At 40.3% G+C, this 13,185-nt stretch overlaps 1 protein-coding gene across 1 annotated transcript in view; it reads right to left on the bottom strand.

Annotated features, from left to right (window-relative positions):
* The window catches only part of mfsd2b (MFSD2 lysolipid transporter B, sphingolipid), a 111,081-nt gene that overhangs the window by 72,421 nt on the left and 25,475 nt on the right, over nt 1–13,185 (bottom strand). The window contains exon 4 of the mRNA XM_059981824.1: nt 6,054–6,177. Within this exon, the coding sequence (XP_059837807.1) occupies nt 6,054–6,177 (124 nt within the window). The remainder of the gene's footprint in view (nt 1–6,053; nt 6,178–13,185) is intronic.

The following is a 13,185-nucleotide window of genomic DNA, read 5'->3' as shown; positions in this document are numbered from 1 at the left end:
TAAAAGAAAACATTCAAAAATACAACATGCATTTAAAAGAGTGATTGAAATCACTATATCAATGGAACAGCAAACAAACACACAATTCAGCTGGTCAGGAATGAAAGCAAGTGGAAACAAAATTGAATCGTCTAACAGAAACTGGCCAGTTGTGATGCTGTTGTGGCAGGAGCTCACGTACTAATGCAGGCTTAAAAGTGAAACTTGCAGAAAATACAACAAGCAGGACACATACAAAGAGCATGTCGGGCAGACAAAAGTAAACAGATTGCACAGGGAAGAGAAAATGCTAACAAGTCGAGTCGCAGTTTCAGAAACAGCACTGAAATCTGTATGCCGTTGATGAAAAATTTGACAATGACAGTGGAAAGGATTGTGTAGCCTTGAGATCTACAGTGTGAAATTTAACAATAGACAAGCAATATGGCTTACAGCAGAAGTGAATGGCAAATTAATTAAAATGGAATTGTACACTGCTTCAACTGTTGCAGTCATTCCTCAAAATCACTTTGAATAGCATTTCAAAGATGCTAAACCAAAGCCTGCAGATATCCAACTAAGTTGTACTGGAGAACAGATGACTCCTGTGAGAATGACATTAGTAACAGCGAAATACAACAACCTACACCCCACATTCAACTTGTATGTGGTAAGAACAGAAGGACCAGCTTTGTCAGGACGTGAGTGGCTGTGACAACTACAACTTGATTGAAGGTCCATCCACCATTTGCATGCCACATTCCCTGCAATGAAGCCAACAAGTGAATTAAGAAAGATACTGGATAATGTCACAATAGTTGTCATGCAAACAATCATGAAGCGTTGGCCAGCAGGAGACATGCAGGCATTAATGCCAGCCTCTGTGTCTCTGGTTATAAAGTGTATTGGACCAAGGAAGGACCATGCTACTCAGAGGAAGCATGAAAGTGTCGAAAGCAGTGGTCTAAATATAATAGTTTTTGTAGGTAATGTACAGTATATAAGAAAGCTGTTGATATGTTAATCAGGCAGTTACCTGTACAATATGGCTATGTTTTAAGCTAGCAGAGAGTTCAAGGAGCTTCAGGAAAGTTGCAAGCATTCAGCTTTTGTGAGCATAAAGAACCAGAATCTACCCTGCATGCATTAAGGTTATTGCATGAACTTCGAGTGGGAGACAAGAAAAGTAAAAAGTAAAAGTACTTGTAAAAGTAAATGCAAAGTCCAAAGCCCAGCTGGATGAATGGAAGGTCAAAAAGAAAGGAGTCAATGGAGATATGAAAACAGAGGATTCATCAGATAATGCTGTGGATGAGGCAGCCACAAGGAGCAATCAGATTGTAAAGGATTAATAAGAGATTGCGCCAATGAACCAAATGGGCATTCCCAGGATCGTGCACAAAGTAGAAGAAGGATGAAAGAGATGGAGAAAGAAAATGTTAAAGAGAAAAAGAAGGAACTTGAGAAAGAAAGAGAGGGCTCAAAGTAGATCCAGAGAGAGAAAAGGAAGTAGAAAGGTGGCCACCATTGTCAGACCCACTTCCTGCAGTTTCAGAGTTATCTCCAACAGCCACCACGGAGGAAGCCCAGAAGCTGAGATTGTTTCACAGCCTCAAGTCTCACCTTCCAAGCATAATGATCCCCTCCCCCTTTGTCAGGAAAGACATTATCCCACAAGAGTAAGAAATCCTCCACAGCAATGTAATCTTGCAGTCTGATTCAAACAATTTAAAATTACTATGGTGTGGATGCCTGTACATTGTAGTTATTATACAAGATAATATGTAGATGGTTGAGGTGCAGTCTATATTGAGATGGAATTTGTAGTTAAGCAGGGAGGAGTGTTGTGTATTTAATATTTCAATAATTGAATGTCTTGTGTATATTGTTTGATTCAGCATTCTTGTTCAATTCAATAATTCATTGTGGGTTTTATATATATATATATAAATACTTGAATTGCACACATCATGATACATGCACGCCTCACTGAAGTAAGGGGAGAAGAATTAGGCAATTCATCCCATCGAGTCTGTTCTGCCATTCCATCGTGGCTGATCCCAGATCCCACTCAACCCCATACACCTGCCTGCTCGCCATAACATTTGATGCCCTGAACAATCAGGAAACAATCAACATTATACCTGCATTTCGGAATCCAGTGTATTCCTTTGAATTTGTTTGATGCTTTTAAGTTTCAGAGCGTAATACCTCTGAGATGGCTTTTGGAGCAGCTTATGGTTGAACCCATTAGGAGAAAGGCCATCCTGTGTTGTGTAATGAACTGGATTTGATTAGGGAGCTTAAGGTAAAGGAGACAATGATCATAAGGTGATGAACTTCAATCGGCAATTTAAGAGGAAGAAGCTGAAGTCAGCTGTATCGGTATTACAGTGTAGTAAAGGGAACTAGAGGCATGAGAGATGAGTTGATTGGAAGGGGTTATTCGCAGGGATGATGGCTAAACAGCAATGGCTGGAGTTTCTGTGAACACTTCAGAAGGCACAGCATAGACACATCCAAAAGAATTTTTATACAGGCAGGATAGTGCAACCTTGGCTGACAAAGGAAGTCAAAAACAAAAAAGCAAGAGAAGGCATATAATAGAGCAAAACTTAGTGGAAGGTTAAAGGATTGGGAAGCTTTTTAAAAACTAAGAGAAGGCTACTTAAAAAGTATTAAGGAGGGAAAAGATGAAATATGAAGGTAAGCTAGCCAATGATATAAATGGAACCAAATGTTTTTTCAGATGTATAAAGAGTAAAAGAAAGGCAAGAATAGATATCAGACTGCTAGAAAATGATGCTGCAGAGGTAGTAATGGAGGGCAGAGGAATGGTGAATGAGCTAAATAAGTATTTTGCATCCATCTTCAATATGGAAAACACCAGATGGAAGTTCGAGTGTGTTAGGAGGCAGAAGTGAGTGCAATTACTATTAATAAGGAAAAAGTGCTCAGGAAGCTGAAACATCTGAAGGTGGATAAGTCACCTGGACCAGATTGTATACATCATTATCAATGTCTCCACAATTTTCCCGTCACCTCTTTCAGAAGTGGCTGGCGAAATTGTGGAGACGTTGGTAATGATCTTTCAAAAATCGCTAGATTCCACATGGTTCCGGAGGACTGGAAAATTACAAGTGTCACTCCACCTTTCAAGAAGGGAGGGAGGAAGAGGAAAGAAAATTTTGGCCAGTTGGTCTGACCTCAGTAGTTACAAAGGTGTTAGAGTCAATAGTTAATGATGAGGTCTCGGGGTAGTTGCAGGCACATGATAAAATCGGCCAAAGTCAGCCTGGTTTCCTTAAGGGAAAATCTTGCCTAACAGATCTATTGAAATTCTTTGAGGCAGGATAGATGAAGGATAATTGAAGGATGTTGTATATGTGGATTTTTTAGAAGGCCTCTGACAAGGTGCCATACATGAGGTATTACTGAAAAGATACTAGCTTGGATAGAGCATTGGCTGATTGGCAGGAGGCAAAGAGTGGGAATAAAGGGAGCCTTTTCTGGTTGGCTGCTGGTGATTAGTGGTGTTCTGTAGGGATCGGTGTTGGGACTGCTTATTTTACATTACATATCAATGATTTATATGATGGAATTGATGGCTTTGTGGCCAAGTTTGAGGACTCACTCAGAGTATTGTGAGCAGTTTTGGGGCCCCTTACTTAAGAAGGGATGTGCTGACATTGGAAAAGGTTCAGAGGAGATTTACGAGAATGCTTCAGTGAATGAAAGGGTTATCATATGGGGAACATTTAACAATGGGCCTAAACTTGCTGGACTTTAGAAGAAGGGGTGGGGGGAATCTCATTGAGACCATTGAATGTTGAAAGGCCTTGATGGAGAGGATGTTTCCTATAGTGGGGAGTCTCAAACAAGAGGGCACAGCCTCACAATAGAGGGACGTCCATGTGGAATGGAGAAGAGGGTGGTGTTTCTTTAGCCAGAGGGTGGCGAACCTGTGGAATTCATTGCCACAGGCAGCGACGGAGGTCAGGTCACTGGGTGTATTTAAGGTGAAGGTTGATAAGTTCTCAATTAGTCAGAACGTGAAAGGTTACATGGAGAAGGCAGGAGAATGGGTTTGAGAAGGAAAATAGATCAGCCATGATGAAATGGCTGAACAGACATAATGGGCCAAATGGCCCAATTCTTCCCTATCTCTTTTGGTGAAGAAGTAGGAACTATAGAAGCCTATGAGTTTGCACTGGATGTTACGCTACTGTAAATGTAAACACATACTGTAAACACGGTACAACCTGATGTACTGTGGAAAGGACGATATTCCAGGAAGAACACAGAAGAAAAAAATCAAATAGACTTCTCTCTGAAGTAAGATTTACAAGTGGATATAAGCTTATGTCCAATATCAAATCATTTAATAGCTATATTAATTTCTCCTGGGACACATTGGATCAGCATTTAAAAACTTATTTGGCAATGTCTCTAACCTGAACATTAGATCTCCGAGGAATGTTCTCAGCAGACCTAAGAGAATCATTCAGTGGTTTGTTTTAAGTTTTTTTAAAAATCTCCCTCAATGAAATAATTGGCTACATTGAGCATTATGAATGCAATGTTCTGCAAACGCTGATTTCTCCGGGTAACCCAAATGGATACATCTCTGTGCTCCTTGATGCAGCTTTCTACTGTATGTCCCCTCTGGCTGCTATGCTGCTCTACATTCATAGGGAATCCTGTAAACACCAGCTGTCCTGAGTCCTAGGTCATTAACAGAACATTGCATTTGCAATGGCCAGAGGATTGACTTCAATGGCACAAAACTACTGTGCTGTGCCAATGGCTTTTGGAACTGCCTGGTGAAATAAGCCATTGAAATAAAACCAGAGGAAAGGAATTTTAACAAAGATGAAGGTCTTGCTCTAATCAGAATTGGAATTCAACTGTAAACAAGGTGGGTCACCGGAAACCTGATTGGATGAGAACTAACCATTCAGAACGGACAGACGATGGGGGTATAAATACCACTAGACTAAACATACCCAGGCATCATCCCTAATGGAGATGGCAGTTGGTCATCGAAATGTTGGTTAAAATCGATACCTGTACCCGGCTGGAAGCCCAAGATGAGTCTATTTGTCATAGACAACAGGAAAGCACTAGATCTTTTTTTCAGTTTGTATTAGTATTTGTGTTTGGCACAGCCTCCTCATATTCATATAACCTTTTCTCTCTCATGTGATAATCTGGTTTTCTTATTTGCAACATTTATGAGGCCTATATCAATTATATCTTGTGTTAATGAGATCTACATTCCAAAGAACTTTCCAATAGGAAATATTCCCCTGAATCTCCTGTGGGATTTATTACTAGCTAGCTCATGTTCATGGCCCCCAGAACTGATGTCCCTTGTAACTGCAAACACCTCTACGCCAAGGATGTTTGTTTTATCTCTATCAAGTTGCTCCTTGATCTTCCCCTGTTCTGCCAATTCATTCTTTCCTTTTGTCTTAATCAGATCTGGTTCACTCAAGTAAGGTATTTTTGTACCTTTTCCAGGTCAGATCTGTTCACAGTATTTACTCTGCTCTCACTATCTCGCTCCATCACCTGGAAAGGGGCCTGCATGGCCTTTCCGTCAATCCCCTCTGAGGTAAATGCAATCTCCCAGAAGTGATTGTCAATTATTTCCTGACAGTTTGGAACTGTGGTGCAGCTAAAAAAATGTTCATGCACGTCAAGTACAGCCATGTATAGAATATTTGAAGTTAGCAATTTATCAAGCATGTTGTTACATTTTCTGTTATTTAGTCCATTTATCGATGTTGAAATACATTTTGGTGAGCCACTTGATACATCCAGGTTCCTTTTGAATAATATCTGCATGCCCCATTTATTCAACCTGCTCTAAATTTTGGCCTTATTAGCAAATTATTTCAAAATATCTGCCCCAGAAATACTCCAAACACATTTCTTGTATGTTTAGATGAAGTACAATTTTCTCGTGTCTACTTTAAATGTTGTATGATCCAATTCTGCACATTATAATAATCGTTTGCATGACACTTTAATAAATCAGACTCTGTTGAGTCACTATTTTAGGTACTTACTGTGAGTAGAGTCTGGAACAGACAATAGAAGACTACATACCAGAGGAACCTCCCTGTTTTCAGTGGTGGTACATACCACAGGAAAATGTAGGAAATTACTGCAAAAGGTGTGGAGCCAATAATCCTGGAAAAGTGAAGAATGAATAGCATTTCATTAAAGAAATGTTCTAAGGAAAGAAACTCGAGCTACCATCAAACTTTTTCTTCTGCATAGCTCACTTGTAAAGGCACAATAAATTTTCAGCATCCGCAGGGTTTTTCTTGTTTGTGATATATCTCCGATGGTTGGAATGTGGGGAGGGATCTAGAAGTGGGGAGGTGTTCAGCTTTGATCAAGTGGGAATGCGTCATGGCACAATACCCACCTTTACTCAGTGCCCACCTTGTTTTACAGGCCTCAATTGCACAGTAAGACTCTATTGTTGCATGCCGTTTGGTGTAACTGTACATGCCAAATAATCTGCACCACTTCAAGAAGATGGCTCTGTCATGGATGGTGGCAATTTATTTAACTTTAACTCTGTTCACCAAATGACATTCAATCTCTCCGTCATCAAGGCATGTACAAAAACCACTGCAGTTAGTTGCTGAGACTACTGTGGCAGCACCTTGCAGACCCACAACTCTGTCATCAAGAACAACGGCCAACAAGCATAGATCACTACCTACAATGTCCTCTGGAAGGCGGCAAGACAACGTAGCAGTTAGCATAGTGCGATTATAGCGCCAACAACCCTGGTTCAATTCTGCCACTGATCTCCCCCATGACTGTGTAGGTTTTTTCCAGGTGCTCCACTTTCCTCCCACAAGCCAAAGATGTATGTGTAAGTAGGTTAAATGGTCACATGGCTGTAAGTCTGTGGCACAGGCCTGTTGGGGCAGGAGGGTCTGAAACTATACTTTATCTCTTAAAAATTATCAAATAAAAAAGTCAAACACACCACCCCGGCTCAGAAATTGACCCTGGGCCTAATTCCTGAAACTCTCTCCCTGTCTGAGTGTTTTCACTGATGGAATGTAGTAATTCAAATAAGTACCTGCGCAGAACCTTTGCAAAGAACTGGCCAGGCTTGTTCCTGATGCTCGCATCCCCCCTCCCCCAAAAAAAACAACAACAAACGACAGCCACAGCAGTTACTGCAGTGACACTTTCAGTACAAATTCTTAAATAAATTCATCTGGTGAAATACTGTAAATGGTAACATTTATATTTGCACATCTGACGTATCTGAAATTTCATTTGTTGGTAATATTAATTAAGTGTTCCATTTAGAGACACAGTGACAGCACTCTTGCTAACAACTGTTAAAGAACAGCTTTCCTAAATAAAAAAAGTTCTAATCTTGTGATTCAAATTTAAAAAAAAATCCCTGCTTGTTTTTATTCTCCGATAGCAGATTAAGTGTATCAAGACTTGGCAGATAGTTACATATCATTTACTTGGTTGTTTTCTTTGAAACAGAGGATGCTGAGAAGTTTTAATGGGATGTGCAAAATTAAGAGGATCTTAATAGAGTAAACAGGAAGGGTAATTTTGTCTAGCTAAGGGATTTTAAAAAAAACTGGGTGGAATAGATGAAATCAGAAGGATTAGAGACAGGATGAGGAAAGATTGTTTATCACTTTGACATATTGAAGGGTCTGAAACTTGCTGCCTGAAGTGACGAACAACAAAGGCAAAATCTGATTACCCTTGAAAAATCTGTGGATGTGTATCTGGAGAATTGTGCATGGGCTGCTAGGGTACGGACCTAAGTGCTAGGAAAGTGGGATGACGCAGGAAGCAACAAGATGGGCTAAATAGCCTTTTGTGTTGCAGCTTATCTTTGAAGTTATGACTTGATGCACTAATTTTGAGAAAGTCAGCACAGAATCGCCTATTTATTACACAAGAATACTGGCCAGTATTTCTATTCAATGCATGTCTGTGCATGTCTCATTGTAAGGTTAGTGATGCCAAATATAATTATGATATTCTACTGATGGCATGTTTCGAAGTTTTTTTTATTAAAGAGAATATTATCATCTGATCTAATCTGTAGTTGGTTAATCTTTACTGAGTCTATTTAAATCTTAAATATTTATAATTACAAGCACTTTGAACATTAGTTAATCCAATCTGATTCAAATGAAGAGATCACCATATTGTAAGATCATTTCTTTCATGACAGTAATTTTAAATGACAGCTTCTGTTATCTAGTTGTACATATATTTTTCAATTTCTGGATTTTTTTAATAAAACTAGTCTTTTAAAATGTTTTTAATGGATTGATTAAGGTATCCTACTCAAATACATAACACTATCAATTTAGTGATTGGATCTGGAGATTAGGTGAAGCTAGATCCTAGACCAGACATGGGCAAACTGCGGCCCGCGGGCCATATGCGACCCGTTAAGCTTTTTAATCCGGCCCACAGAACTTGATGAAATTATATTAATAAACCTTGTTAACGTTTTTTCCCCGCAATTCTGGCGTTTTCCCAGTAGATGACGCACTCTATATACATTGACCTTTGTTGAGGTGCAACGTATTACTCCACATTTGTGCTTTACTTTGTGACCTTGTGGCAACCCATTTCCTGGCACATCCGAACCGGCTCACAATTAGCCAGCGTTCCGACTAAGGGAGATAGCCTGCGGGGATTTGCGAGCACAGAGCTCCGCATACTGGCGCGCTCTCACAGTTTTGGCACAGGGGACAATTGAATAAGAAGGGGCAGGACAAGTAGACCTGCATATCCTACCGTTTTTGAAATAAAGACAGTCAGGAGGAGAGTGATGATGATAATATCTTGAAGGATAACAGAATTTTCAGTGCTTTAAAATAATAACTGTTACTATTAAAAAAGCTGTATTTTATTCATTTAATTTTCAGTGTTTTAAAAGTCATTTCAATAAATAGCTAAATACCATGGGACTTCAAAGACAGATATTTTGTTGTAATGCATTTGTTCATTTTCAATTGAAATTAAAGCACATGTTTTCTACATATCCCATATTTTATTTTTTCTTATGAGGTGTATTACCAAAACACTCCGTCTATCTGCTCCTGGTCCGGCCCCCCTGTCAAATTTTAGAACCCTTTGTGGCCCTCGAGTCAAAAAGTTTGCCCACCCCTGTCCTAGACGAATGAAGTTGGTGATTATTTCTAACCCCCTAACTAAATACTTCCCTGGTGAGGAGTTTCCAGTTGGGTGTTTAGACCATTTAAAAGTAGCCACTCTGAAAGAAACAGATAATGTGAGATAAAACAGATAGTTGCATTTTTTTAGTTTAAAATTGAAAGGTAGGAAAGCATCTGTACCATTTTTGACACCATTGGTTAAAGTCATAAATAGCTTGTTAATTTCATCTTTCATCCTGTTTAGTGTCACATAAAGTGGTCTGTTGATTTATAACCTAAACCCTGATCTGGTGGTTGAAAATCATCTGCCAGGTAAAGATTGTATTGAAATCTGCAATACATTATCACCTCCTTCACAAGACATTAGACATCTGAGGATCCACTTAGTTTGAGGTTTGCTAAAGAAAATACATTCTTCATTTAGGCTACATCCACACTACACCGGATAAATCTATAACCAAAGCTTTTTCTATTCGTTTTTACCCTCCGTCCACACTAAAATGGCATTTTTGTCCCCCGAAACCGGAGCTTTTCAGAAACACTCTCCAAAGTGTGTATTTTTGAAAACACTGGATAAGTGTGGATTGGGTAACCGGAGACTTCTGAAAATACTGTCAGACGGCAGTGCGCTATTGCATTGTTTTCTTGAACGCAACCTATTTCAGAACAGACGGCAACGAAACTGACGCCAGAAGAGTTGGAAATGTACTCACCAAATACTTTGACCCATAACTTACTGAATAAATAAGTATACTCACTTTGCCCTGTTTTCTGTCCTTGCTCGTATGAAGGTGGTTTACCTATTTATGCAAGTACTTCTCTGACAATAGATGTGTAACAGCCTAATGTAACATTGTATGGAAACACAAGACAACACTGATGCAGACATGTTTTATACATTTAACAAGGTGCTTTATTAATGCAACAGAGTTAGTCAGTTTTTCAATGTTCATCGTCAGCCGGGTCAATCTGTCCGTGAACTCCCTGTCGGTTGCCTCCGTATGCTCCAGTATTTGTTTTTTTATTTTTTAAGTTCTCCTGTGCAAAAGCCAACAGTTGTCTGTTTTAAGTTTTTTTTCTAGTCTGTAACTACACAAACACACACTTTTACAGCAAGATTCGACACCAAACATGTTGCTTGTTTTCGGTTGATGTGTCCTGCGCATGCGCAGGAGGAGGAGATTTGCCAAAATATCCGTTTCAAAGTGGATAGAGATATATTTTAAAACGAATAGTGTGGACGCCTATCGTTTTTACGCAAAACCAGTGTTTTCAAAATTATCCCGTTTAGTGTGGATGTAGCCTTAGTTTAATATCATAATGTTCCTAGAAATGGAGGTAAGCTTGATGATTGGAAACATACTGTACCATAGGAAGAGAAGCTGAGACCACATTAGAATCTCAGCAAATAAGCACCAAGAAATTGGTAAAGAAACGTAGTATAGAATATAACCAGAAAGATAAACCCGACTTAGAGGTTTCATAGATATTTCAAAAGGAAAGGACTAAAGGGGGGAAATATCTCTCTCTGGCAGACAAACAGAAGTTATAAGAGGAACAGAAAACGGCAGAGGAATAAAAGAATTACTTTGTTACTTCTCTTCATTTTAGAACATGGAAGGGTTCAGCACAGACACAGGCCATTCAGCCCACAATGCTGCTAAAAAGCAAATCAAAAACACCCAAAAAGTAATCGCTCCTACCTATGCCAAATCCATATCCCTCCATCCTCCTTGCATCCATATGCCTATCGAAACATCTCATAAAGCCTCCAATGTTTTTGCCTCTATCACCATACCAGGCATCCAAAAAAAATCTTACCCCTCACATCCACCTTGAACCTGCCCCCTCTCACCCTCAATGCAAGGACTCTGGTTTTGGATATTTCAGCCTTGGCAAACAGATACTCTCTGGAAACTCTATCTGTGCCTCTCATAATCTTATAAACCTCTATCAGATCTTACCTCAGTCTCTGACGCAACAAGACAAGTTTATCCAGCCTCTTGTGACAGCACATGCCCTCTAAACCAGGCAGCATCCTGGTAAACCTCTTCTCCATCCTCTCCAAAGCCTCAACGTCCTTCCTATAGAGGGGCCGGTTGTGGTCACTTCCCGAACTGCTCATGCACTGAACGGTCAGCTACCTGGTCAAACTCATTACCCGACACCAGGTCCAGTATGGCCACTCCTCTTGCTGGATCATCCACATACTGATTTAAGAAAACTGGATACACTTAACAAATTCATCCCCATCTGAGCCCTAACCCTCAGAAGGTTCCAGTCTACATTAGGGAAGTTGAAATCACCTATGACAACAAACCTAATATTTTAACATATTTTCTTAATCTGATTACATATTTGTTCCTCCGTGTCCTGGTGGCTATTGGGGACATGTGGTACAATCCCATCACTGTGATTGCACCCTTATTCCTGAGTTTTACCCAAATGGTCTCCTGGGAGTTAGTTGTGCAACTTCTCCCTCTTTTTTTACATCCTTCTCTATCTTTTCTAAAACTTTAAAAACGTGGTACATTAATCACCCATTCCTGCCCCTCTCTCAACCAAGTTTCGGTAATGGCCACAACACCATAGTTCCATGTACTAATCCCTGCCCTAGTTTCATCACCCTTATCCAAAAGACTCCTAGCACTTCAAGCTATCTGACCCATCATACTGTTATTGTAATTTTGCCTTTCAATGTTTCCTGACATCTATCTTCCAGCCTGATCCTTCCCTTACTGACCTGGAGTTCTGCTTCCCAGACCCCTGCACAACTAGTTTAAATTCTGCCAGGCAGCATCAGCAAAGCTCCCTGTCAGGATATAGGTCCCCCTCCAGTTCAGGTGCAACCCGTTCCTGTTGAACAGGTCACTCCCTTCCCCACAAAAGGTTCAATGATCTAGGGAATTGATACCCTGTCCCACCTCTGCACCCACTCATTCATCCATACTATCACCCCTTTCCTACCTGCACTAGCCTGCGGCACAGGGAGTAATCCAGAGATTGCAACCTTGGAGGTCCTTCTCTTCAGCCTCTTTCCTAACTCTATATACACGGCGTAAGACCTTTTCCCTTTCTCTGTCTTTGGACCTTTGGCTGTCCCACTTCGACCACCCCCCCCATTGAGAATATCCTACAACCACTCCGATACAGCATGAACCCTAGCACCCAGGACGCAGTAAACCATCCTGGTGTCTCTTTGGGGCCACAGAATCTCCTTACCCAGTCCCCTATAACTACTGCACTACCTGACTTAACTCCTCCCTGTCGAGGTTCAGTGTTAGCCACAGTGCAGCCAACCTGGCAGTCACTCATAATTTGATGCCCCCCTCCCCCCGAGCAGTATCCAAAGGGGTATACTTGTTGCTGAGGGGAATGGCCACAGGGGACCCTGCAATGACTACATAATTCCCTTACCTCTCCTGGTTTGTCAAAATTTCTGTTTACATTTTTTAATTCATCTCTCCTCAAAGTGCTGCAATGTAAGAGAATATGTATTTCCCAAAGGGAATATTTCCATTTTTATACTTTGTAGAGAAAGACTATGAGGACATGAAAGGAGTTATATTGGCATCCCTGGAGAGAGGCTTCATGGAGACCTACTCTTATATCATCCATCAGAATCAGAATCGGGCTTAATATCATTGGCATACAGCATGTCATGAAATTTCTTTTGCTGCAGCAGGACAGTGCAATACATTAAAAAAGTGATAACTTGCAATAGGAAATATATATAAGAATTAAATTAAATAAGTAGTGCAAAAATACTGAGATAGTGTACATGGGTTCATTGTCCATTCAGAAATTTGATGGTAGAGGGGAAGAAGCTGTTGTTAAAATGCTGTGTGTGTGTGTTTTCACACTTCTGTACCTTCTCTGTGATGCTGGCATTGAGAAGAGAACTGCCTTCAGTTTCTTTGTGCTATGGAGCTTTCTGGCAGTGTTAGGTGTTTTGTATCAAACACTCCTATTCCCAACACTCCTTTCAGAAGGGTTGAACAACTTC

Source organism: Hypanus sabinus, chromosome 10, assembly GCF_030144855.1.
Source record: "Hypanus sabinus isolate sHypSab1 chromosome 10, sHypSab1.hap1, whole genome shotgun sequence".
Taxonomy (NCBI): Eukaryota; Metazoa; Chordata; class Chondrichthyes; order Myliobatiformes; family Dasyatidae; genus Hypanus; species Hypanus sabinus.
This window is presented reverse-complemented; position numbering and strand designations above follow the sequence as displayed.